Raw genomic sequence first — 27,814 nt, forward strand, 5'->3', positions numbered from 1 at the left:
TTCTCATATGTATAAATCAGCAGCTCCACTTTCTTTTCACCTTTGGATGTGAAAGGTCTAACTGATAGTAACCAGCACCTTCATAAGTGATATAAATCATGAAATATCTTTACTCTCTGTCTGCTGTCACCATTTGTCAGATTAGAAGCCAACAAATTCAGATCAGGGCCTCACTGCCTAATTCTCATGCTTAGAGAAGCAGCAATAAGGCGCTGAAATGAGGAAAAGGACACAGTGGGTCATCAAGCCACATTCCTGTGCACATTTAACTAAAAAGAAAGCATGTTAACCTTGCCCACCAACAACGGCCAAGGGTAATTTTATTTTTAAAATTTGGGGTTTGCTTGGATTTCTGCATATTTCATGGCAGATTAGTATGTTCAATACTTGTGTATATACATATATAGAATATATTCAATTTGCCCTAGTAAATTAACAAAAGGGCTTCTGCAGAACCAAGTAGTTGTTAGAAAGAGCTGTGTTAGGAATACAATAGTAATAGCCCAGTATGCTATAGACTTGTGCAAGCTCCCCTGGATTTTAGCTCATTAAGGGAGTTAGGCAACAAAAATTCATCTTGCAAAGTACTTGGATTTGGATTTCAATTCCAGACACTGATCCCAAACTAGGAAAGGCTGCACATCTATCACCACGCGGCGCCGCTTCAGGTTTTGCTCTGGACAGTACTTAGGCACTTAACAACTAAGGAAAAAGCAAGCAAGCACATTTTTCCTCATCATCTTTTGAGGGTAAGCAATATTGCTCCATGTATTTTCATCCAGATCTGGAAAAGAAAACCTTTTTCAACTATTATTTACAAGGGAAAGCTAGCTGCATTTTAGGGGAAATGCCAAGCTCTCAGCTGCTCACTTTCAAGGCAATGGGATGCGCAAGCAGGGTGATTATTTTCCTTTGAAAACCTGATGCCTGCAAAATTTCAGATAAGAATTCCAGTAAGCCAGAAGGGTCCAAGAAGACTTGGCTGCAGTTCTCGTTATTTCCATCAGTAACTGATGCAATGAAACAGGCTAAAAACCTAAATTTGTGCCAGTAGAGAGAAGCAGTTTCTTTGGGGATGCTATTATGTTATCAATTATACTTATTCTCGAAGAAAAATCCAGACTTGAGGGGAATTAGGAATAGAGCAATAAGATGGTGGAGAAATATAGATATTACAAACTTTAAAGACTAGTGGGTGAAAAAAACTCAAATTGAATATCCCATTGGAGACAGCAGAGTGTGCTGTTGAAGAGCCAAGGATGGGAGCCCATTACAGGACCCACAAGGCAGGGTAAAGCACCGCACAGTGAAATAAGCCATTTATTTTTAAATGCAAGTTAAAACCACAACCTCTGTGGTTGTAGATACTAAAATACACATAAACACTTATTGGAGAAAATAAGATGAAATTTGGCACAGAAGAGCACTAGCCTTGAATAAGATAAAAGGGAAAGAACAGAGGCACTAACGGACATGAATACAGTGTCAAGAAAGATGAATTCACTTTTGTGAATATAGGAGCCACATTAAAAAGGCATGAAATACTCCAATATCTAAAAAGTAGTATCACAGTAAACAAGCTAAGACTAGATAAGGTAACACAGCATAAGATGATTAATTGCATTAATATTCTGTTAAAACAAGCTTCAAATAAACACATAGTCAAAAAGTAACCCAGTAACCATGAGTAAGGACTTCATGCAGTAAATCTGTACTGTATAGAATTTGTACTTTAACACTCTTGCATGTTAACTATCCTCTCATTAACCTAAATCATATTTCTTTATAATCTGCATTTTTGCTGTCAGTTGTTCGGTAAGAAAAAGGTAGTGAACTTCTTGAGCCCTTTAAACTGGTTTGGCCCATGCGGCATGCAGCAAAGAAAAGGGGACATGTGTCTGTAGCAGTGAAGGTCCCATAATTTATCCCCCTCCCATCACCTGGCTGGGCACCTGGTTCTCCAGGCCACAGAGCACAGCCCAGCTGAGCCAAGCCACATGACTGGAGTCAGCCCAGTGCTATGCAGGTTACTTGTGTTTTGAAGCTATAGGAATTATATAAGCTTATACTCTTCACTGTGCACCCAGATGCATGGGCATGATGCGAGTGCTGCTCTGAGTCAAGACTCCAGGGTCAGGGCCCAGTTACATAAACTGTAAGACGCCCAGCAACATCAGCCCCAGGCGAGCAAACCCAACCAGTTTTTAATACAGATTACTCGCAGGCCGACCATCCATAAACTAGAAATACACTATAAATGTCTCTGCTAAGTGGGACCTCATAGACCCCTAAGAGTTAGGGTAACAGCAAGTGGAACTTCCAGGTCAGGAAACAAGGAAACATTTTGCAAAGACGATGCTAGATCATTTTATAACCCTCACGCATCCATCCTATGTCACAGAAAAACACTGACAACAACTGAGGTTACTGAAGCTTGCAGGACCAAGTACAAACCTGATCATCCTCCTCTCCTCGGTATACAGCCCTCTCCAGAGAGCTTGCAGTAAATAACAGCGATTGTACGTGTGTTATTCCAAAACATTGCAACAGCAGGGGTGAATTACAAAACCACACACCAAGTGGACAAACATTTATAGACCAACCCCCAGGAATTTCTATTTTTAACAGTCAGTTGTCGGTTTCATAAAATTTTGGCCGACTGCACCCAACAGCACAGCAGGTATCTCTTTGTTTTTTTCTTTTTTGGGCCTGTTTCAGCAACAACAAAAAGCAGCACTTCAGTTGCTGTCAGCATGCTAGGAAACATACATGTATGATAACATTAAAGAAGTTCTTCTAACATTCTCGCTGAAGAGCCATCCTGCCCACATGCTTTCAAATGGGACTTATGAATTTGCAAGAGCTTTGCTTTTCCAATGCGTTAAAAAATATGCCCACGCTTGGTCAAAGTATGAAACCTGAAAATCTCTAGTGCATTTGCTAAATAATTTGTTCTGAAGGAAGGTGCTTCAATCATTCTATGCTGCACGCCTCTAGACATGTGCAATGCCAGCCAAGGCGCACGCTGTAAGGCCGTGGTTTTGCCCAGCTTTGCTCATACCCATGCCGGGGAACTCAGCGCTGCCAAACCGGAACACAGAAAGAGAAAACATATGACTGCAATTAAACAGACTGCACAGGGAATCCTGCTTGAAACATTCTGGAAATACCAGGAGTAACAGGAACATAAACGTTGTTCCCAGGGAGATTATGATTCCCTGAGAAGAGGCTTGCCTTCGTTTGTTATTTGCTCAGGACCTCCTCAGATGCTAGGAATCTGCAGACGACAGATTGCACGTCAATGACTAAGAGGCACACAAAAAGACAAGTGCACAACAGAATGTCTTTCCCAGGGGTAAATCAGTTTGTATTTCCTTTTTTCTAAAATGGAAACCTTCTTGCTGCACAGAGTGGTCAGGAGAAATACTAATGAGCTTAGCTTGCAACAAAACCAATGAATTTACACACGTGGAAATACCTTGTTAGCAAATAAGGAGATTGAGCCCCGAAGAGACTGCTCAATAATGTTTACATCCCTCCTCTTTTTTTTTTTTTTTCCCTTGTTTAGAGCAGGTTGAAATAAATATCTGTCAGAAATATATAGTAACTCATGGATGAGGAGCTGCTAGTAATCTTGTAAGGGCCTTCTCAGCTCTCCGCTGTGACAGCGACATCCATGAGATGCGGCAGCTGCTTTAATAAGTCCCCCATGAACTTGAATGCAGGGGGAAGGACCTTGGGTCTGCCTTCCAGTTTCCCTTAACTTGGCATTGTGCTATTATTTTCACCATTTCCTCACCAACTGGCACAGAGAAGTTCTTCTCCAGCCTCTGGTGCTTGAGGTTACATAACATCATTAGTTGGTAAGATTTGGAGAGAAACAAAAGACTAGCACAACTGAAGCACACTGTCCCCACAGGGGTGTTCACACAGTGCTTTTAAGGGCTTCATACAAGTCAAGTAATTCCCCACAGAACAACCAGTTCCTTTAACAGATCCATTAAATGGGGTGATGCTCTAATTCCTACCTCAAAAACCAAAGCTGAACTACAGCCTTTAACTATTTCATAAGGAAAATGTGAAAGACAAAAACAGATATTCAGTATGTGGAGGGTTTTGCTCTTCAACTCATTTTCTTGTGGGCTTCTACAGCTGAGGATCAGCCAATGTTCCTATTTGATTTGCTTTTTATTTTCAAAGGAGACAAATGAGTTTGCTACTAAACTCTAAGATAAGCTAATCCATAACCACTAAAATTTTCTCACTAAGTTTCACATGAGGGTTTAATGGCTCATCATGTGAAGCAGTCAAATAATCCCCAGATTTAAGACACCCTAAATAATTATCTACAAAAGTGGCACTAATGGCTTCAAAGCTCTTTGTGCAGCCTTTTAATATGAATTTATATGGTCATATGCATTTCAAAGTGCCTCCAAATACATTTAGCAAAATACATACTTAATAAAGTACTTTAAGTGTTTAGAGCTGAGACCAGAAATCACCATGATTTATTTGGCAGCATAAGACAAATTTCTTATGTATATGAAGGGTAAACTCAACGAAAGCAAATCATTTCAAATCTCTTTAAGGAGAACTAAAGCACTGAATGATATTGAAATCACTCATGATATTCTAAATGAGCATATAAAACAAAATTATATTACCCATTACTATGTGCAGATTTGTGAAGATAGGATTCAAACTCAGAAAAAGTAGATTTATTGGCATGTATATCAATGGCTTGACCAATGATCTCCAAATAATCACATAACTCCTCTGTGTTGCCCTTTCCTGATCTGAAAATGGATAAATATTAGTCCTCTGCTCCAGAGAATCAATTCAGAGTCTATACAAATCATTATTTATATGCGGGAAAACAAAGGTCATCAGGAATTAAGTTGTGTTTTTACTGCACTCAACACTAAACTGCAGCTCCTAATACACATTTCCTATCCATGTATCACAGAGCTTAGTTCATTGTTTGAAAGCCAGCCAGAATCCCAGAGCAGACTAAGCAGGAAAATACTACAATCCTACTCCCACATTCATGTAGTTTTTTTTTTTTTTTTTTTTTTTAAAAAAGCATAAGTATATTTCAAGCTGTCAGTTTTACCTTCAGAACCTGCAATTATGGTTATCTTAACAGAAGATGTTAGAATTTGGGTTTGATTGGAATGAAAAATCTTCCAGCCCAAACAACCATCAATGTAATAACAATCAAGAAATTTGGGAACTGAGCAGCACACACTGAAGAGCTTATTGGCAGGTAATTCAGAGCCCAAGGGTCAGGCAGAAGGAAAGGTTCATGAAGTCCTTAGTGAAGTGTGCACTTGGAAAAGGCCCAGGAGGCAAATTCAGAGCCCAGTGACCTGCTAGGAAATGTGTAGGTCCATAGGGAATTCCACAGTCAGGGAAGATACACAGAGGTACCCACAGGGAGAAAACACAACTACAGAGACCAACACAGAGCCCTACTAACAAGTCATTTCTTATTGCTTAGGAAATAGCAGGTTCAGTGAGCTCCGGCATTATTAAATTTGTTATCGGTGAAGCAACAAGAAGAGAACAAGGACACAGGGAAGAGCAGCAGGAAAGGAGAAAAGTCTGTGGTAAATTGAAGAGGTTGCATAAATCCAATGATGCCATTTATCATCTAACCCCTCCATTGCTACAAAGAAAGGAAAGATTGCCTGGATGGCTTTTAAAACTCCACTCTGTCTGCACCGTTCTTTTCTTTGCAACACCAGGTCTGCACATGGGACTGAGGAGGCACAGGCTTTGCAGAGACTGGGAGCTGGTGCTTGGCCCTGGGCTAGCCTGGCTTTAAAGCCTGTTCTTACTTTAGCAAACGTTAACAGCCTCCCTGAGGAGGCTCGCCTGTTCCTTTGACTTATGGCCACTATTAAATAACTCATTCTTTTATGTTTTGCTATAACTTTGAGTAAGGTAGTCCTGTTCAGATTTCCCAGCATCTGTACAAACGATTGTACTTGCCCTCTCGTATAAGTCTTTAGGTGCTTAGATTTAAGGCAGACTGCTGCCTGGTGTCTGGGAAAGAGCATTGTGTATGCTGAGCACATGCCTGAGCAGAGGAAGGCACAGCTGTGCTTCCAGTAGGGCATTCGACAGCACTCCGACTGCCAATTCCCATGTTGTACCTTGTTTTTGTGAGAAATAGGATGATATGTATGAGAAAGGAGGAGCGAGGCATTTATAAATGATTACTGGTAAGTGGGTAGGGGATGATTTACTTCAGTATTTCATTAAACATCCTATAGATTCAAACGAGAATGAAGTATGTATTTACACAACTGCAGCGTGAACTCCATGCCACTATTTTTCTCTCCCAATACCTTACATACTACATACATGTTACTTGCTGAGTGTTTTGAATCTTGGAAAAGCCTCAAACATCTTCCAAACCTTTTATCATTTAGGAAATATCTAGTCAGTCAGAAAAAAATATATTGAAAATATTTGAAAAAATCAAGAAAATGAATTATTGTCTTTATCCCTATAATCTGCAACATGGACTTGGTAACAGAATTGCTATTTCTACAAGAACAGAAACCCTCAAGCTCCACTGTGGATGTTGCTGCTATTTTGTAGTGCATGCCATGAGTAACAAAAGGCTTTGAATTTTTAGCATCTCAAAAGTTAATAGAAATCAACTTTAAGCAAGAACTTAGCACTTTGGCTCACACCTTCTCAATTCTACAACCTCTTAAGTTTTTAAAGAGGCCATGCAAGGCAACAGCGCAAAACTTAATCTGAGGACCACGTGAGGACAATGGCCTGGTTATCCTTAAAAAAATAGCATGAAACAAGCTGCAAAACTACAGTGGAGAAATATTTCCCGCATGCTTGCAGGGAGCAGCCAAGCTGTCCAGCATGAGATTTGCAGAGAAGAGCTGCAATCCCCTAGGCATTACCTGAGGGGGATCCCATCTCTCATTTTAAAACTCGCTCTCTGCATTCAGAGTTGTGAGGGTCACTCATGCTAGAGAGAAAGTGGGCAATGGGCAGTGTGCTGGGTAGAGCCCTTCCCCAAGCTACGGGCTGGAACTCACGGCCCAGAGGAGCTCAGTTCTTAGTTAAATTCTTTGGCATTTTGGAAAGAGAACTAGCTTCAGTTAGTTCCAGTATCCATGCCTCAAGTACAATACCTTCCTTGTTCTCTGCCATCAGAAGGAAAAACCATAATTTCTTCTAAATTCTAGATATATGCTCACAAATCAATTGTTAGTGACTTCATTTACATAAGATTTCTACAGTGGAAGAGATCGGACGCATTCTAATATTATCTCTTTGCTAATACATCTGTGAAAATTAGCAAATAATGCCCAAAAAGGCAGCTGTGTTTTTAATACTATTTTCCTGGATTAGCTAACCCAGTCTGTGCAATACAACATTGCCAAAGCTCTTCAAGCCTTGCCAGGCCTTTGAAAATATGCTTTGCTGTTCAGACAGGTTTCCCCTGCATCAGGAATCATAGCAAAGATGAAATTAAGTAATTCTAACTGGAGAAAGCTTTCCTACAGTTGAAGAGGGCGCAGTGGTGCAATGCAGTACAGGGCACTGGTAAACCTTAGCTACACGTATTTAAAGGTGTAGAAAGATCCTGATACCTGCATGGTGCTACATTAGGCTTTGCTTCATATGCTGCAGCCTGCAGAGGGGTATAACCAAAGAGCCCTGGCACTGGGCTTGCCGGTTGATTTGTGGCTCTTCCTGCAGTTCTCTAAGTGAAATCCAGACTAATTCAAGCGGTCTTCCTGGAATGGAGAATTTGCCCTCTTCATTAATGCTTCCTACTCAAACTTTCATGTTCTTGCTTGCTTAAGTGACCAGATACTTCAAGCTTTCAAAGGCTTATTTTCCAAAGTGCTTGCTGGCGCTATTTCCTATTTGCACAAAATCAATCTCCAGCACCTTGTTGAATGCTAATTTTAAGGACATCCCTTTTTAACCTTCCAGAAGAGGCTCAAAATTATCTTAAAACACTACGAGTAAAGAAATAAAAAATATTTTTAGACACTTCCAGGAGGTTTTATTTCTACCACAGAATATGATTAGGAAGTGACTAGCAAATTCCCTGTATTCCAGTTCACAACAACATTTTGCTTCTCACAGGGACAATTTTTTTTTTTTTTTTTAAATAGTGTTTCCTACCTGCATCTCAAGTAGGATAAAAATCTCCCAGGTAAGAAAAAAGCACAAGTGTCTGATTTCTTGATCTGTGTCATATACTCACCAGTAACCCGATAAATTTCTAAATCCTTAAGCTAAAGTTAATTCCTAATCTTTTGATGTCTTCTGTTTCTGAATCATTTATCTTTTCAGAGTGTGCACGACAAAGATACTATTCACTCTTTTATTTTACAGTTAAATTAATATTTTTCTTCAGCAACAAGGCATATTTCTTTTAGTATCTTCCTTCTCATTCAAAAAAACCCAAAACAAACAAAATCACAACAAAATCACAAACAGACTAGGTGGTGGGAATCATGTTATACATGTAATTACTACACGTCCTCTCTAGAAAGAACCTTTGCATTGGCAGGCAGCTGAAGCTGCAAGTGTATAAGTAGGACAAGTTCAGCCAGGAGGGAATTCAATCTAACACATTTAATTGCTTTTTCTCCCACCCCCCCCAAAGACTCTGTATACGCTGACAGTTAGTTTTTCTGGCTAATGCAACAATATTTTCCTCATTTTATCTTTTCATGATACGTGACATAGTCAAGCTGCATTTTTTTTAAACACCAAAATGTTTTTGTAGAAAAACCATGTACTTCACTTTTCCTTTAAAAAGCAGCCTGTGAGGCTAATGCAAAGGACCTGAAGCTCTAATGGGCACCTGGCATTACTAATAGCTAAGCCAATTAATTGCCTCATGAAAGTAACCTTTATCCCAATTAATTAAATTATATCTGTAATTAATGAGAGCTTTTTTCAGTCTTATTACCACCAAAATAATGGCACACATGAAGAATGTCAGAAATGCTTGTTGTGCCGGAAAAGTTCCCTTAAAGATGCTCCATCAGACACTTCTGCCTTGCTGAAGTGAAGCTGTCGGTACCCTATTCCATCAGGACAACTCCACGCTTGCTTGGTATTAACTGCTTTGGAAAGCCACCTCTAGTACCACAAACTCTCTAGAGCTCCTAAGCACCCTGTGTTCCACGAAACTTACTGCAGCTCCTTCAAGACCAAGATAAGGATGTGGATCACTCGGAGCCAGAGCACAATGCTGCTCTCCTACACGCACACACCCAGGATGAGGACAGGACTGGTCTGGAACTACTCCTACTGCTACATGATGAAGCAAGCTCAGAAGCAGCTTGAGGGCCCCACTTGTAAAATTTACCTATTTAATAGGCCTAGTTTTGAGTGTAAAACAGCAGTATAACACCAGCATTATTAAAATGGAAACCTTACAATTGACATACTTGTTGCATAGAGCAAATGTTGGTGAAAGAGCCAGTAAAATTTGAGTTTTACCTAACAGCATCTAACACCAGCACTACTCAGTGCTCAAGATTTGTAGATAATGTACAGAAATGGATTTTTAAAGTCACAGAGCTTATAGATGGCCAAACACACACAGTGACTAAATCACCCAATAAAAGTTGGCACACGAAGCAATGATGGTAGCATTTTCAAGAACAGAAAATTGTCTTTAGTCCCAGGTGCCAGTTTGCTGCACACACCAAACCAGGGGCGTTGCTTATAGGCCATATACGAATGACCAAGATGCAATGAACATGAGTTTAGCTGTCCTGCAGTTCAGGTTTGCCTGAGAGTTAGCCCTGCAGGTTGGTTAATGCTGCAAAACGGAGCAATTTTTCCTCTGCAAATGCCATGCAGCTCCCCACTAACCTGCAGTGACTGATGAGAGCTCGTGTGTGACGAAGACTGCTTAGAGCAAGGCACAATGAAAAGCCTGTTAATTAGACAGCTTTCTTTAGCCTCCGTTAGCAACCTTTGTTCCAATCAAGTCACCTGCCTGAATGTTAGGCCCACGTAGACAGCTCAACGTGCCTTGAGACATGCTGTGGAGGTGTACAGAGCTATTTTAAATATCCATAATTTTATAATTTTCCTAAATTACAGAGGAAAAAAGTAGAGATCAGTACTAAAGCACTTAAACTCTAAAGGTTAAGTATGTGAGAAAAATTATACTGCTCTTTCAACACCTGTGATTTAAAGAGAAAATGAGATCCTTTCAGCAAACACAATTAAGCAAACAGTACAGAACTACACCAGAGTCTTCCGTATTCATCTTCCCAGCTGACTGAGACTTCCATATTACTGTGAAAAGATTTTATAACAAATCAAGAACAATGTTTTTATAACTATGGAGTAATAGAATTGTGCATCCAGCTGACAATACCTCAATTTCAAACATAAACGTATGCACATACTAAGCATTTTGTCACTTTTCTCATCATCGCCCACTGCACCTCTTTTCAGAGATGGTCAACCACTGTTTTATTGCCTCAGTATCTGTCTGTGGTTGAAAAAAGCAACCTGTGACAGGTACAAGGGAGGCTGCAGGACACATGTCTTGACAGAGAATTAGTTCTAGAAACAAAAGGTCTTTCCTGAAAATTTTCTTCAAATACACACACGCACATACACACATAAATCCAATACAAAGATAAAGTCAGTCCTGACAGAGGGACCCCCTCCTTTTCTAACATTCAGGTGTCACTCGTAACACAACTGCTGTGACATCCTCTTCCTTTTTAAGGTGCTTCCAGGTATGCTCACTGATGCTGTCGCTGGGGAGAATAACCTAAGAGATGAGCAAACTGGAACATTACTAATCAATGACACATACCCTGATAAAAGCAAAAGAACATACGCAGTAAAGAAATAAGTCTGTGGCACACTATGAGCATCTGGAAAGCTCAAGGGGACAGGCCCCATGGTCCTCAGGGAAAGGAGTCTGTTCCCTGGATGTGCTATTGCCATCAACTCAACTATAATACATAAGATAACCAGAAATGTTTCAGGGGAAATGATTTTTTTTCCAGCAACATGCAGGCTAGAGAGGATGTTCTCCACAGACATTGCATTACAGCAAATAAAGCTGTGGCCACTGAGGTGTAAATATTTAAAACTGGGGTATGGTTTCTCTCATCAATCATTACTTTTAAATAATGAATCATCCCTTCGCCCCCCAATCTAACTTAATAGACACAGAGATCTTATTTGGAGGTAAAAATACCATAATGTTAATCACCTATAAATTCCTTAAGTAAATTGCAGGATCCCACAAGTATCATTACCAGAGGTTCTGCTTAATCATTTATTTAATACAGAATCATACAACAACCACATACTAGGAAAGTGTTCAAAATTTCTCTTATTCTTCAAAATATGGCATATTTTTAGCTTCCTGCAAAAAATAATTAACTATTTCCTTCAGTGTGGTGACAGCCTGCTTTTATCTCAATGCACATCAATTCATAATAAGAAAAAAAAATCTATTTTTCCTTTTATCATCAAGTTCTGACTGTTGAAAAACTGGAAAAAATGCGGATGTACATTTGAAAATCTCATGACTTGCTCCATATTGCTGTTGAGATTTTGTTATGGACTTGGCTCAATTCTCATCTAGATTCAATAACTCATTCAAGAACCCAGTATCCATAAGATATTTCAAGCTGGATCATTTCAGGATATGTTCTCAATTTATAGGCTCTTCAGTTTTAAGAGCTAAAACTTCTTTTGTTGGATTTGCACACATGCACTCCACAAAAAAAAAAAAAAAAAAAAAAAAGCACTAAAAGTTCACATTCTAAATGTTCTCCATCTCTACATTATAACAACCCTTAACTCCATATTTCTTTGAAATTGAAACAAGGTTTAAAACAAATGCTAACTATGTGTCCTTCTATTTGTCACATGGAAAGTTTTACCATAGCCAGAGCAGCGTTTGGGGACACGGAGTTTACACACACACACAAAAAAAATGAAGATGAAGCAGCAGAGTCAATGCAGCTTCACGATCCGAAACCTGCAGCTACCGAAGTTGTTAGAAGCCCCACAAACATACATCTGACTCCAGGAAGTTCCACAGCTGGAGATCAGGTTATTTTATGAAGTATAAGGAGTATTCCACTGCCACTGAGAGAATTTGTGGTAGTCTAAAACAAAGGTTATTTTCTTCCCCTTGCTTACCCATTTTTGAACTCAACAACTTTTTACAGAATATCCTGCTGTCACACCATACAAAATCAGTTTATAACAAGATAAGAGTGCAGCAAAAGGGCTGTAAGGTTCTGCTATATCAAACACTCTAGAAAACACAGTTTTGCTCTTGTATACTGTGCATACAGTATAGTTACATAATATTGAAAAGATGGGTTACATCACTGTTGGTGCTATTGTGCTGTTTATCTGTATGTTAGATAAGTCCATAACAGAACACACTTGTTCATAGAAGACGTTGAGAATGGAGAACAGAAGGAAAAAATTAACAGAAACAATTTGCCTCTGGTCAACACCCTGGGTACAGGATAGGCAGAACAACTCACAGTTATTAAATTCCAGTATGCATCACTAAATAGTTTCCCACTATTACTCAAAAACAGTTCTCAGCATACAACAAATGAATTTTCAGTCCTACTAGGGAATTTAAAAGATATTACTATATTTGATCAGCTATTTAGATTCAAGGAGATAAACATCAAAGATAATCTTGCTTGATATTTCCAGGGAAGCCAAAAGACTGGCCACTTCCTGCTGCACCGATTCCAGCTGTCTGTCTCCACAAGCTTAATCTTTGATATTGCACAGTTGCTGTTTCCAGAGGCTCCAAGAATTACATTCTGCTGAGAGAAAACCTTTGCATATTTTCCTTAGAAATACTTTCTCAGAATAGCTGTTCATTAATAAAAAAAACACATAATGGAAATAAATTGACTTTACACGAGAAAAAGGAATATATTAAGAAAGAACTTGTACTTTCTGCTAAGATTCCTATAAAATTCATGTGAAGTAGATGCAAAGGAACTGCTTATTCTGTCCTAATCTCTGCTGATATCATACAGAATTCTCATCTGCATAATGATACTAATATATATTACATATGAGCTATAGAAAGAGATACCCTGGGGAAAAAAAAAAATCCACATTTGCTGTATCTGATTTAAAGTCTACTTTCTGACCAACCTGAAAAATCACACAGAATCACAGAATGGTTAAGGTTTGAAGGGACGGACCTCTGCAGATCACCTAGTCCAACCTCCCTGCTCCAGCAGGGACACCTAGACCACATGGCAGAGGGTGCAATCCAGGTGCATTTGGAAGATCGCCAGAGAAGGAGACTCCACAATCTCTCTGGACAGTCTGTTCCAGGGCTCTGTCACCCTTACAGTAAAGAAGTTCTTCCTCACGTGGAGACGAAAATGAGTTTTTTTTTTTGTATGAAACTAAAATATTTTATTTAAAAAATTGCTTGAATTTTAAATTTAGAGAAAAAAGTTTAACCTGAAAAAAGCTCATTAAAAGAAACACAGAAAGCCATTTTCAAGTCTCAAAGGAAAAAATACTGAAAAACTAAAAAAACCAATGAGAGTTATGGAACTTTAAAGATAAGATTCTACAAAGAGGAGCATTTTACGCGGGCAAATAACTAGACAAATCAAAATACATACACATACAAATACATACAAATCAAAATACATAGACAAATCAAAATACTTCGAATATTACCTAGTAATACAGAAAACCACAAGAATTACATGAATAAAATCAAAGAATAAGAACAGAATTTTCATTTCCATTTGACTTCCCACTAAAAAGAAGTTTTATAGTATGCCTTTGCTACTCTAAAGCTTAAGTATCCACTGCAAAGCAATAGTTGAATGAAAAATTGCTTGCAATCCCTTATTGGGACTAAGAGAAGTAATGCCAGAAAAGGTCACGTTTAATCACCTTTTTTTTCCTCCTGGAGATATTCAGTGCTGTGCAGAGGATTCAATGGTCACTGAACTCAGATAGCTAAACCAACTTTTGAATGCTCATTAAACGGAATTTCAAAATGAATGTAATATGATCCTTGGTTTCACTGAATGAATCTTATACCAATATATATTACTTAGGCCATTTGAAAAGTCACTGCAAAAAAAAAAAAAAAAAAAAAAACCACCACACTGGAACAAGTAATAGTAACAAGTGATATTGCCTTGCAGCAAGAAACACCCTTAGGCTGCTGGCAGGCTTACCAACGCAAGGTCACAAACGCTGCTTTCATCAGAGAAGACAATGATTTCTCTTCAGGGCGCTCAGTTGCTTTCAACAATTCACAAAGCTCTACCTGTAAAATCTATTTACTTTCACATTTCAGTCTAGGAGAGGGGATCATTTCCTCCAAGAACTCAGTTTTAAGGACTCAAATTAGGATAGTTATTTCTCACTGGCAGACTGTTAGAGCCAAACCAATGGGAAGTCCCTGATTAGTGCCTGCATTTTTTCCCCTTCTGCTGTGTGACCAACTGAAGGAGTGGGTTAGAGTCTGGAGAGGAAAGATGGTTTGTTTTTTAGTGCTGGGACACATGAATTGGCTATAGCTCTTTTTTAATGTCAACTTTGAAGACCTTTGAATGCAGCATACTGAGTTAAAAGTAAGTAAAAAGAGCAGAGCTCATTTGTAGCTGGTGACTTGCTCTTCCATGGGTCACCAACGTCCATGAGGACTCCTGACTTCAGAGGGCATCCCATGTTTTGGTTCTAAAAGTCAAAATAATCTATATGATCCTTTTCAAATACTTTACCAGCTTCTGCTTCTCAAGACAAACATCAACAACTGCTGTGGCCAGCTCATTCCAGTCAAATGGTGCAGCTAGACATATTTCTTACAAATACTTCCTTGGACTCCTTCTGTTGATGAAAGCTTTAATACTGGCAGGGACTCTGGGCTCTAACTATTGCCAGCAGCCCTGCCAAAACATCACAGATAAATCATTTTATCCCATTTGGTTTTAAGAACTAACTCACACAGCAAATCTGTGGGTGCTGGCAATTCTGATCAGCTTGGCTGATCATGGCATGGTCAGAGCCCTGCCTGAAACACCATGCTGCTCATTTAGCACGTTTTTGTAGGCTTTGATCCCTCCTTCCAGTTATGCTATGCTCAGTGTTTATGACTAATTTTCAATCTACTTGGGAACAAGGTTATAGTATCTCCTCTCACCGCAATTAACACATGCAAGTTGGCCTTTTGGTTAGCACACCTGTCTGAAGAAAGCAACTTCAAAGCTCTGAAAATAGGGCTTTATGGAAAGAATAACAATTAATCCAGAGCTTGAAGGGGCTGTGGTTGTTTCTTTTGACACTTGGTGTAGACCCTTGTTCCCAAGCAATAAAGCTAAGATCTCTGGTTTACAAACCTGCTGGGGAACCATCTACCAGTGGTATTAAAAGAAAAAAAAAAAAAAAAAAAAAAAAAAAAAAAAAAAAAAAGCTTAAAGGACCATTTCCAAACTGATCATCACAGCACTATGAGGCCATTAGATTGACTGTTACTGCCACAGTGATGTTGCTTCTCCAAGATCTGTGTCATACCACAATTTTAACAGTTTTCTTTAAGTCTGAAGCTTCTGTAGTTAGTAAGTGGAAGAAACTAAGAAAATTAAGGGCAAGGAGCTCTGCTACATAATTGAGAGCTGCAGAGAAGAGAGGCCAGAGGTGGCCAGCAAGAGAACAACTGACAATAATTATAGATACAACATGGAAAACAACATGGAAACCTTCAATCCATTCTTCAGTGAGGGCTGCAAAACCGGAGCTTTTCAAAATCTGACTGGATGAAGCCCTGAGCAACCTGACCTAGCTTTGAAGTACGGATTGCTTGGAGCAAAGCTTTAGACTACATGCCTCCAGATGTCCCTTTTCACTTGATTCTCCTCTTGATCTGCACAGTTTGCTAGATTTTATTTTTCAAGCATCTCAGTATAGGGTTTTATGGGTGTCTTTGCACATTTATTTTAAATCTAAGTATAGATATTTTTTCCCCATATGATAGTTCAGGGATAGATTTTAATGTGAAAATACCCCTCAAAATGGCTTGGTAAGCCTGCAGAAATGGAAATCTTAAATCCTTTCACTCCAATCTCAAGACTTACGTGATCAACTGAAGAACACTATTTTTCCTGCATTTTTAAATTAACTATATATAGTGGAGTTTCTCCCCCCCCCCCCCGAAAAGGGGCACCAAATTTGGACAAACAGTTGCACAAACTTTGTAGTTACAGGAAGAGAAATATTCCAGCTGTATTGTCCAGGAAAATCCCAATAAAACAAGCTGAAAACCCATTTGCAGGATTTCACATTTACTTGCTTACTAGGGAAGACAAACTATGCTGCACTTCCAGCTGTTGGCTTCCCACTGCTGCAGATATTACAAATACTGTTTGGGGACTGCTGAGTTCACAATTTATGCTCATTCAGCATATACATCTGTGAGACCATAAAACAGCTCTAGTCTATAGAAAGTTGCCACAGATTTCCTGGTACAGTCTTCAAGTCACCCTTCTTCCTAAATAAAATCTTATATAGAACCTAATCCCCAGCATAATTTCAAATATTTCCAAAGCAGATTTTCATTAGACAGATGTTGAAGGCAGAAAAATAGGAGAGAGATCAGGGATCAATAATTCCTTGACTCGAGTCACTTCTAAGCAATTCTTGCATTTTATTAAAAACATTATTTTTCTACTCTCACAAGTAATGTCCTGCAGTGGGAAAATTATTTCTGCAGATAAAGCTAGCAGGGTTCTTCTCTCTTTCTCTACAAAGAGGTTCATGGATGTAAAGTATATCTATCTTCTCTTCCATAAAATACTGAATGTTACTGAATTATTAAAAATGTATCATCAGTTGTTTTGGAATCAATGAATTATCAATTCATATCAATTATCAACGAATTACTTTTAATTTAGGGGTTAGGTACCTACCTTGATTTCCTTTTTCTTAAAAAGGAAATTTTCATAAAATGTGTCCCTCTGACTTTAGGAATGCAGTAATTACCTCATACTTATTATAATTACCGTAAAAACTAAAGGCAATAAGATTAAACCTACCCCTAGTCATTGAGGCTTAACAACAATATTGAACCTTTCGGGGTGCAATAGTTTTGTCTGTTATGACAATCTGATATAAATCAGTGTAAAACTTAGACAAAGATTGGCAAACCACCACCAGTACCAGAGAGCTATTCTGTTTACATCAGATAAATTACTTGGCACATAAAATGGAATCTGAGTAGAATCAGTGGTAAAAACTGCATTTACAGAAGAGATTATTAAAAGAAACAAGAACCCATGAAAAGGGAGAAACAGCATGAGGAAGAAAGCACATTCAAAACTGCAGTAACATACACCTGATAAAAAGGTACAATAATGACATTGCTCTCTAAAACACAAAATGAGTAAAAGTGAATGACAAAATATGTCATTTAAAAAAAATGTTTTTCTTCTCCCTTCTAGCCCTCCCCCACCATTGTCTAGAAAAAAAAAAGGTATTTCAAATGAAATGAGGGGAGAGGGGGGAAAAAAAAAAAAAAAAAAAAAAAAAACAGCAAAACTAGTGAAGCTAAAAGAGGCTACGGTAAGCTGAAAATTCTAAAGGCTACAAGCCCTTAACTAAAACTCATTTTTCCTAAAAGTGTACATTTTGAGAAACAGCCTGGATGAACTCCAGCAAATGTTTCCACTTTAACGCTCAGGACAAAGTTACTACTACTGCTCTGTCAGTTTGCTTCCTCAGGACATGTGAAGGCCCACAGAATTTATTTGAGAATGGGATATATGAAATGCATAGGCACACTTGGCTGCAAAGAGCACTTGTTAGTGTCGTCTTCTGCATACAGTATTGAAAATCTGAAAGGGAAGCCTGGGAAACCTTTTGTCCTATGTGAAAGGAAAAATGCAAAGGAAGTCGCTAGCTTGATCTCTTGCAAAAGAATATAATACAATATAATATATTTGTGACCTTGGTCAAAGAATGATTTAGGAAAGATATCAAACCAAAAATGTTCATAGGAGGGAATTTCAGTAATAAAAACCTTTCAGTGCATGGATTAAGATGGGTAGGTACACTGGCACTTCTATCATTTCATATCTCCGCATTTCAAACATCAATAAGAAGCAGAGCATACAAGGAAGAGACAAGAGAAAATTAGTGATTTTATTCTCTGGTGATATGTGTTATTTTTCTCAACACTGCCAAGACAATAAATTTAGATTATCTGAGCAGTCAGAGAGCAAGACAGGATTTCATTTTTTTCCCAGTCTGTGTTGTGAAGCTTGAAAGCATATATCCTGCTGATTCTAAAACAGACAGACAACATAACTGGGCAGAGGGAAAGGAAACACCTCATGAAGGAAAGCTCAGTTAGTTTTACATTGCGACATATATATACTCTGAATTCTATAGGCTCTAATACTGTTTCTTCTAAAGAAGATATTCATTACTAGCAGTCTCATTTTAATTATTTCTCTTTCTACAGAGACAACTGAGAAAAAGTTATACTAGTGACCTGGCAATTTGATTGACAGCTGTATGGGCATTAAATTTTTACATTCTTATCAGTTTCCAGTTATCCAGAGGCCACATGCTGTTTCTTTGGAAAATTATTCATTCTTTTCAGGGACCTAAGTCATGAAGTGGCCAATGGAGCCCATCAGGAATGCTCAGAAGCATGATTCTACAAGTCCAAATTTTATTGGGATCAGAAGTTTCTTCAAATTTTGTCACCTCAGTTTGACCAACCAACTCACTCCACTAACGTAGCTTCCAAAAAAGCCTTTAAAAACCCTCCAGTGAAAAGAGCCCGACTAGCAGTCCGATCTGCATCACAAGCAGAAAGAAAACTAAAATCAGGCTATCTTAATTATCCTGCCTCTGCAGAAGATTCTGAGCCCATTTCTTCAGTCATTTCTTCTAGAAGCCTTGGTGTGAACAGCAAAAGCATTCACAGGGAAAAGCTGGAAAACAGGAGTATTAAAATATTTTTCTCCTGCAGTAGATTTTAAAAAGAATCCACTGCTTCAGAGTTTTTAGTTTTGTTCCCAGTGAAGTACTCTGAAACTCTTTCTCCTTTAGCTCATGGAGAAGCATCACAGTGCCATCTCTCTTAAAATCTTCCTTACATAATATTTTTCATATTCTTGAACTAATGTTCTAAAGCTAAAAAAAGACTCTGAGGTGTTTGAAGTATATACCTTGGGTGTTCTTTGCATATGGGGAATTAAGAAGTTCTGGCACATGCATTATGCCTGCCTAGAAGATAATAGAAGAGCTGAACAAAAAAAGAACAGTCACAAAAACAGAAATTGTTTTAAAGCAGCATCCTCTAGACTGCTCAGCATAAGATAAAGGAGATTGTCTAACATCTCATATTCACAGTAGGAGTTCTGGTAAGTGGACTTGCACTATTTCGTTCTGATCCAGTTTCCAGGGATTGCTCTCTTCCCAGATCCTCGTTCCTCGAATTTTAGACAGCATTTTGTCAACACATCATGTTCCCACTACTGCTACTGATTGGTATGGATGCCCAATGATACATACAAGACATTTGTTCAGTTACTCTTAGAAAAAAAGACTTTCAGAGGAGTCCAAGACAATTGTCAAAGTACTTAACACAAATGCTGGCCTGGAGTGGTGATTGCTACCCCCAGACAGAACAAAGCACTGGCAAAAATGCTATTCTAAGTTCAAGGGGATTTGTTGGGGGAACTTCTGACTTGATTTTTTTCCTCCTCCTTGAACTGAAGCACAGGTTTCATCAATTCCTTCAAGTGCCTTTTGGCCATTCAAGCTTGTTAAGAAATTTGTGTTTCCTTCTATGGAGATGTATGTCTAAACAAATATCTACAAAAAGCCACAAGATAAAAAAATGAAAATAAAAAGATTTAACCAGGTGATTAAGTAACAAGCACAGCTCTGGTCTTCTGTGCTTTCACCAGTTCACTCCTAATAACAGGAAAGTGACATAAGACATGGGGGAGGACAGGACAGGTATTTACACAAGCAACTAACATACTTGTGAGAAACAACACAGAATAAGAAAGTCTTAGGAAGAAACTGAGTGATCTGAAGAAAAGCTTTTGCTTCTAAATCTTCCCAGGTGTGGTCATTAAGTCTACGGAAAGGTAGACAATAAAGCATGCATTGCCCTACAACTCTTACCACTTGCATATCCCCAGACAATCCTAAGCACTACAGTGTTACTGTCATTGTATGCCAGACACTTGACATGCCCAACCACCCGTTCCCAATACCTCAGAAAACTAAATGTGATTCTACCACGCTACTCACTCTAGAAAAAAAGCAGCTTAGACTGAAACACAAGTTTCCAAGCAAAGACAAGCAGGCTGTTATACAATAAGTAAGCCCAAACTCTCATCATTAGGACACACAGCACTACTTTCTTCAAGAACTTCTTTCCATCAGCGTACAGGCTCTTACGGGTCTCATTTACAAACTGCTTGGTGTATTTTCCAGGCTCCTCCTCTTATCCCCAAAACTATCTCTGGGAATATTAACAATATCACAAGTTCACTATGGGCTCACAACAGTGCGAGGGACATAAAGATGTTACCTTTAAATACTGCCTAATTATTTAATATTAGCATGTTATGTTTTCAATAAAAAAAATCACTCAGAAAAGCAGTATATGCTGACAATGAAAAGCAGACCAATATGAAATCTATATTAAACCCCCAATGTTTACAGCAACTGTTTTAAGTATAACTCAGGCTTCATTTTAAAAAGGAAACATGATTAATATATAACTAACCAGAGCTTTTTGGTTAAAAATTAGTTGATGTTATACCAGCACAATATTGCTGAATGTTTATATAGTTTTTTTTTAAAACGTACTAAAAATATTTTATTTATTTTCTGGCCTAATCTCCCTTTGTGAGCTTCATTCTGAATCCTACTACTCTCCTAGTCAAGGAGATCCTTAATCTATTCTTTTATTTATTGTTTGGATAGGTGATTAATATATTCTTTTCAGTTTCCCTTCATCTCTTATTAAAATTTGATAATGAGTTACAGGATGCATTGTATTTCTTATTGACGAATCCCATAAGTAAATGTAACAATTCTCACGTATATCTACCAAAGTATCACTGCTATTAGTATGGGTATGTTGGGTTTCTGTGCTGAAGAGCATCTTATGGTAAGTCTTTTTCATTCATTTTTTTCATTTTATTTAGATGATGGCTTTCTAAAGCAGCAACTTCAAAGGAGTGCCTTCCTGAAAGTTGTGAATTATTAACAGTACCATGCTTATGCTCCTGTGCATTATTCATTTATTCCTGTTGGCTATTTGTGGTACTGAAAATCCTCCTCCTCCTTTTTCACTGCATTCTGGATACCTCGCAACAGCCAGACCAACATACAAGGGGTTGACAGGCAACAGCACCTATTCATCGTACTGTAAATATAAGCAAAGCATTGTAACCAAAAAAACCATAGTTTATGCACATACTAGTTACAAACACTATAGTTAACCTGCAGTGACATGCAGAGCTCATCTTAGTGAGAATCCCTGGTTAACTCTAGGTGCAGATACACCTATAACAATAACAAATGGAGCTGTGCAAGAGTTAATCGCAAACAGCTACTCAGGTTTAATTCGTATTTTAAGAATCCACTTCCTCAATGAAGACAGACTTCTTATTTAAGACATTTATGGTCAATAACCTGCAAACAGGTATGTAATGCCGCAAGCTTAGAGTGGGCAGGCAGCCAGGCGGTTCTATAAATCCTGATGGCATTCTTGTCTGTATCCTTGAAAAGTCTTTAAAACAATCTGCATCTGAATGATCCACAATCCTTCAGGTATGAGAGCACTCAGCAGAGTTTCACCTAAATAGCTTTGAAATGACAGACACACAGAATAGTTGTCTGCAGTTTCTCTGCAGAAAGATGGCTGGCTTTCTGCAATTTCTCTGCAGCCTTCAGAGATGCATGACTGTTTCCTGAATATTTACCATGAATTAAAATTCATTTTTATATATAATATATATGGATTAAGTTCATATCTATAAATATATCAGCAAAATGGAGGGTTTCTGTAGAGCACAGATTTAGGCCCTCGAGCCTCTCCAGTTGCACTATTTCAATGCCAGCAACGCATTTTACCACACATCGCAATTTTAAAGACAGTGCCAACAAAAAACCCACACGTTTTATGCGAGATTAAACAGTAGTACATAGGTGGCCTTCTTTCAGCTGAAAGATCCAGCCCTAGACCCCACGTATTCAGACATGCACAATTAACATTCAGGTGGCATCCGTTTACCTCTCCAGAGTTTGGCTCCACATACATCATACTGTTATTTTTCACATACTATCTGTATCATCTTGTTAGAAAACTGAAAAGAGTTACTCATCCCCTTTCTTTTGACAATTGACTTTCTGCAAGCAGTCTCACTGCTGAAGCTACTGGTGCTGACATGGCTTTATGTGAAGTGAGCTGTGCTGAGGTATTTGCAAATCCGTAGCACACAGCCCTACTTCAATATTCATGTTAACAGACATTGCTTACGCATTAATACTTTTCCATCTTTCATTATCTATATTGTTTTATCTCTTTATCCTTTCAGCATCTCAGCATCATTACTCAACTATCTATATTAGTTTTTAGTATTTGATGCATTAGAAACCCTCCCTATAATCTCAACACATACAGCTGCTTCAAAATCTCATTTAAAAGCTATAGGAATTGTAAATTAAATTGTGACCTCATCATGTGATTTTCATAAATTCTCACTTAAAGTTGCAATTTAAACATAAACTGACAGGTTATTTTATAAAAAAGCAGGCCATTAAGGTCTTATAATTAAAAAACAGCATCCACATCTGCAATAGTGATTTTCTCCTAAGCACCTGAAGGCAGTTTGCAAAGGGAATCCGGTAAGGAAGTAACAAGTGCTCCCATGCAGGGATAACAACTGTAGCCTTTTCAGAGGCTCTCAATCCAATCCTCAATCCATCTAACTCACATGACTCCTAATAAACATAATCAACTAAACAAAATAGTTCCTAACGGTCTTTTACAGAGGCATATGACCTACTCAGAAGTCACACAAAAATCAATATAAATCAGCTACATCAGCCCTCTTGGGAAAAGACATAATATGAAGATGATCCTCACAGCAACCATCACCTTGGAAAAGTTAGGGTGACTTTGCAATAGCCTGAGCTTAGCCTGTCCAGCAGCCAGTGATGGTAATAGTCACCAACACGTCTATAGTGTCGCTCAAGGGCTCAGTCCTAAGTTGAGTCCTAAGTTCTCAGTCCTTGCACAAGATGCTCAAAGATGTTCTTCACATTCAGATAAGTCACAGCTCAGAAAAGAGAACAGAATTCAATAAAAGAACGTAGAAGAGTATGCAGGAAACTTCAGGCTGCATATTATAATTGAAATTATAGATATTTAACACTCTAAGGATCATTTTTGCCTTGACATAGGTTTTATCCTTCAGTCGAACCAGAAACACACAAAAACCCCTCACAGTGAATGCTTCTTGAGCAGCTCATCAAGACCTGCTTCCCAACCTAAGATTATCTTTCCTTAGGAAGCACATCATTTTTTAATTGAGCTTCCTAATAAGCCAAGCAATTGCTTGGCGTCAGTCCCAGATTTGCTCCAGACAGCAAGTCTAGTGTAAGGTTGCTGTGTCCTGTGTCTAAATAAATCGTCTTCAGTTGTGAGTTAGATGAGATACCAAACACTAATGAGCAGCTTTTCTCTGCAACAACTAAACTCCAAGGAGTCTACAGAGATCATCCTCAGCCTCATCAGTCTTCACTCATTGTTATTTGTCCTTTCTGAATAACTATTCACTTATTACCTAGCCATTCTAAGCAGAAAATATTCATGGTCAAGGGTAGAAAATTTCCTCTTCTAGAGCCTGTTAAGAAAAAAAAGGAAAGATTTTTCTTTTTCCTGAGACATAATTCCTGGGTGGCCATCGATTGAGTGATCTCCATCACCATAGAAAAGTTTTTCTATAGTATAACGCAGTATATGAAATACTAAAATGGGTGTCTGAGAATGCTATTACTAAGTAGAATCAAAGCCTTAAGACTTTTTTTTTTTTTCCCTCCCCCTTCTTTTTTTGGTCCTTATTGAGAAATCCGAAGTATCCGAGAGAGGAGAGTCCTGTTTTTTTTCCCAAGGCAGCTCTGGTACCAAAAACACTTCTTACGCTCAGCATCAAGTGAGGAAAATCATGTTCCTTAATCTATTCCCATTTGGATTTTAATAGTTACCTTGCCTTAGCAATTAAGTTTAAGTATCACATTGCCTGGCAGTAGGCACACAGGTGAAAATTAGGGTTAAATTTAATTTTTGTTTGCTGCCATGAAACATTACTGATGTTGATTGCTTTCCTATGTGACCGAAAAGGCACGAGGACAACATCCTTTAAATCCCCCCAAAGAAATGAAGCTTGGTCTTAATGTTAGTGAAGCAGAGAAGGCACAGCTGTGACGGGCAGTTGGCCATTTCATGAGGATTACCACTGATTCGGTATAAAAAAGGAATTTAGGGCACTGTTTTGTGAGCGCTGAGGACACAAACAGCGCGTTCAGCTCAAGTATCAACAACGGTACAGCAGAAATTGCAGTGACCGAAGCCATAGTTTACAGACAGAGAATGATATAACGTACCACAATTTGGGAAAACTGCCTGGCTTGATCATTTTGGAGCGGGATTGCTTGCTGCTTTCACTCCAGGCTCACTTCCCATCCTGAGGCAAAAAGCTCTGGCCAAACCCAGCCTGGAGGATTAGCAAAGATCCCGCAGGATGGCAAGGGACACCTTCCTGCTCCTCCGAAGCCACCCGGGCCAGCACCTCCTCCTGCACAAGGAGCGGCTGCTCAGGAGCTAACTGGTTAAAGGCCGTCATGGATGGATGGAGTAAGGAGAAGATGAAGTTCTGCTACTGCCAAAAACACATATATTTAAAATCACGCATTGCTACAGTTCGTATTTAATTTTCAAAGGCATAATAGCTCCCAGAGGGCCTTCCCAGGAACTACCTGCTCCCTGGGGCGACCCACAAGCCTCTTCCTCAGGGAGACGCAGGAGCCTGTGAGGCACTTGATGCTTCCCCAAACCCACTCCTCACCCCCAAGGGCAAAGCAATCACCACAGACGTTGAAGCCACTCCGTGCACGGCCGCGCTCCTCGCGCGGAGGAGCATCCCGGCTATTCACCCGCTTTCCCTCCCCGTCCCCGCCGCCCCGCACGGACCTTTCTGCTGCCGGAAGGACGGGATGGATCCCGAGTGATGGACCATGGCGCCGCAGGGCGGGCGAGCGGCCGCGCGAGCCAGCGAGCGACCGACCGCGGCGGCGGCTCCGCGGCGGCCGGGCGGCCCCGCCCCGCGCCGTTGCCGCGGCAACGGCCCCGCCCCGCGAGGGACCGTTAACGCCTGAGGCGCTTTGAAAAGCGGCCGTTGGGGCCGCGCGCCGGCCACCGAGGCGGCATCCGCACCGTTCCAGTGCGTTTTTCTAGCGGGGAGCGCGGGGATGAGAAGCGCAGACCGACACCTGCCTCCTCGAGCTCCCAGGGCAACGCTTGAGTTGGTGATAAAGAGAAATAAGAGCTGACCCCCTTTCTAAAACGCATCCAGATCAAACAGATTTCAACTTTAAACTTGTATCTCTTGTATCTTCATCACCACCAGATTCAAAACTGGCTCAGAAAACACCCGTTTGAGGCATCCACACATCATCCTCAGCTTGTTCTTATATTTGAAATATTGGGGTTGGGCATGAAGATTAACAAGGTCATAGCCAAATTTGAAGGCCTATTTTTTTTTTTTTTTAAAGAAACAAATACCCCATGGCAACTCCCAATTATTCCCTAAGAAATGTAGCCAGTTAAAAAAAAAAAAAAAAAAACCACACACACCTTTCCACTACTCAAAGTTAACCTAAATTTTCCTCCAGCTCCCTCATGAAACTCAACAAGTGCCAAACTCAGTATCAGTGCTGGGAATAACCCCGCACATCAGGTCAGGCTGAGCAGCAGCCCTGCCAGCTGTGGTTTATATGTATTTATAGGTATGGTTTATGTAAATTGTGAGGAGAATGTGAAGGAACTGGACTCATTTAACCTGAAAAACAAGCCCAAGATCTCTAGCAGGCTACAGCTACTTGATAGTCAGTCATAAAGACAACAGTACAAAACTCTTCAGTGCTAAACGATCCAATTAAGGCACACTATGAAGCTACATAATACTTAATCATTTCTGCAGTAAAGGCCTTCCATGCACACTTATTAACTAACCTTAATATCAAGGCAATGTCTTCTTCCAAGGAGAGTACCTCTGCAGTAGTTGAGTATTTTGCTTTAAAGCTGGGCATTGCAGAATTTATCTTGGCCAATATCCATTAATTTCCTTTAGCAGAAAGCTAAAGCTATTTGCCAGTTTAGATGTATTTTACAAATCTTTTCTTGCAAGCCATGCTCATGGTAGGAGTCTTGAGAGGGACAGCAGGACAAACCAAAACTTTGTAGAAACAAGATATTGACGTAGCCCTTGGGTAGCAAGCCTGAAGACACAGCAAGAAGAAAGAAGAGTTTAGGAGTTTCTTACATGTGCTACTGGTTTTTGAGCTTCGCAGCTCAGAGCTCAGCCCTCTCTTGTTGCTTAGGACCTTTCTGACAGCCAATCTTCCAGCAAGCTTCAAGCTACTACTTTTTAGTTCTTATTTCTCATCAGTTGTGTTTTCTCCGGCCACATACCTGCTCTTCTTCCCACCTACAGTTTTATACCTGTTCACTCCTACAAAAAGAAAAAAAGGCCAGACGAGAGCTCCTCAAATTATTAAAACGATCAGCAAAAAACAGGAAAAAAAATAATAAGAGGAATAACATATTCCATAAGCGCAGCCAGCTACTTTTTAAGTAACTAAAGCCTTAAATAATAAAGAGCCTTTGGCTCTTGCTACGCACTTTGAGATAGAAGCAGCCCAGTAGCAGCGCATGGCCTTGCACGTGTGGGAGAAGTGACATTAATGAACACAGTCCCTTCAGGGCTGACAGTCCTGCCTGCTACTCTCTTCTTTACAGAACTCGAGGCAGCCAAGTCCTTGCATTAGTTATACAGACAAAATATTTCAACCAACACATCAGCTGCTATCACAGTGACACCGTATCTTTACAGAGCAGGCTTTTCCTTTCCCACTTGTGTAAAACTACGGAGTTCAGATATGGTCATTTTACTTTTAAAAGCATCTCGCCGCACGCCCACATTCCTTGTCAGCCAACCTGCCATCTTCCAAAGCTGAAGAAACTACCGAATATTTCCTCAAAGATGCAATTTGTTCTTTGCAACATCATAACTGTAACGGGATGTTTCCATTAGCATCTGCTGGCACCAGGGCTCTAGGCAAGCGTTGGTACAGAAGGCAGCATGGGGCTGCCTGACCTAGAGAGCTTCTATTTGGAGTGAGGAAACATCTATAACTATTGTGCAACAACAACATAAGCGATATTGCAGATGCCTTTTTACAAGCTGATATCTTTTGGTCCTTACATCTATGGGAGCTACCATCCAATCCAAGCGCAATAATAAAGGCTTCTTAAAAAAAAAAAAAGTATTGGCTGTTTTTCTTGCCATTACAGAGCCATTTTAGTGCTTTGTTCTACAACTGAGCATTCTATTCACTAAACCTTAGACTGACAGAGGTGCTTGGTATCATTTTTTCAAACAGTATATTTATGATAATAAATTCCTTTAATTTGCCATAATTTATCACCTGGCTG

At 39.4% G+C, this 27,814-nt stretch overlaps 1 protein-coding gene across 1 annotated transcript in view; it reads right to left on the bottom strand.

Moving 5' to 3' along the window:
- Positions 1-25,357, bottom strand: part of ANO3 (anoctamin 3) — an 87,422-nt gene extending 62,065 nt beyond the window's left edge. Inside the window, exon 1 of the mRNA XM_088525898.1 lies at positions 25,292-25,357. Coding sequence (XP_088382024.1) covers positions 25,292-25,337 — 46 coding nt within the window. The 5' untranslated portion in view covers positions 25,338-25,357. The remainder of the gene's footprint in view (positions 1-25,291) is intronic.
- Positions 25,358-27,814: the final 2,457 nt, after the last annotated feature.

The sequence above is a fragment of the Tinamus guttatus genome, unplaced genomic scaffold (assembly GCF_059628265.1).
Source record: "Tinamus guttatus ecotype Peru unplaced genomic scaffold, ASM5962826v1 Tinamus_guttatus_pri_ptg000240l, whole genome shotgun sequence".
NCBI lineage: Eukaryota > Metazoa > Chordata > Aves > Tinamiformes > Tinamidae > Tinamus > Tinamus guttatus.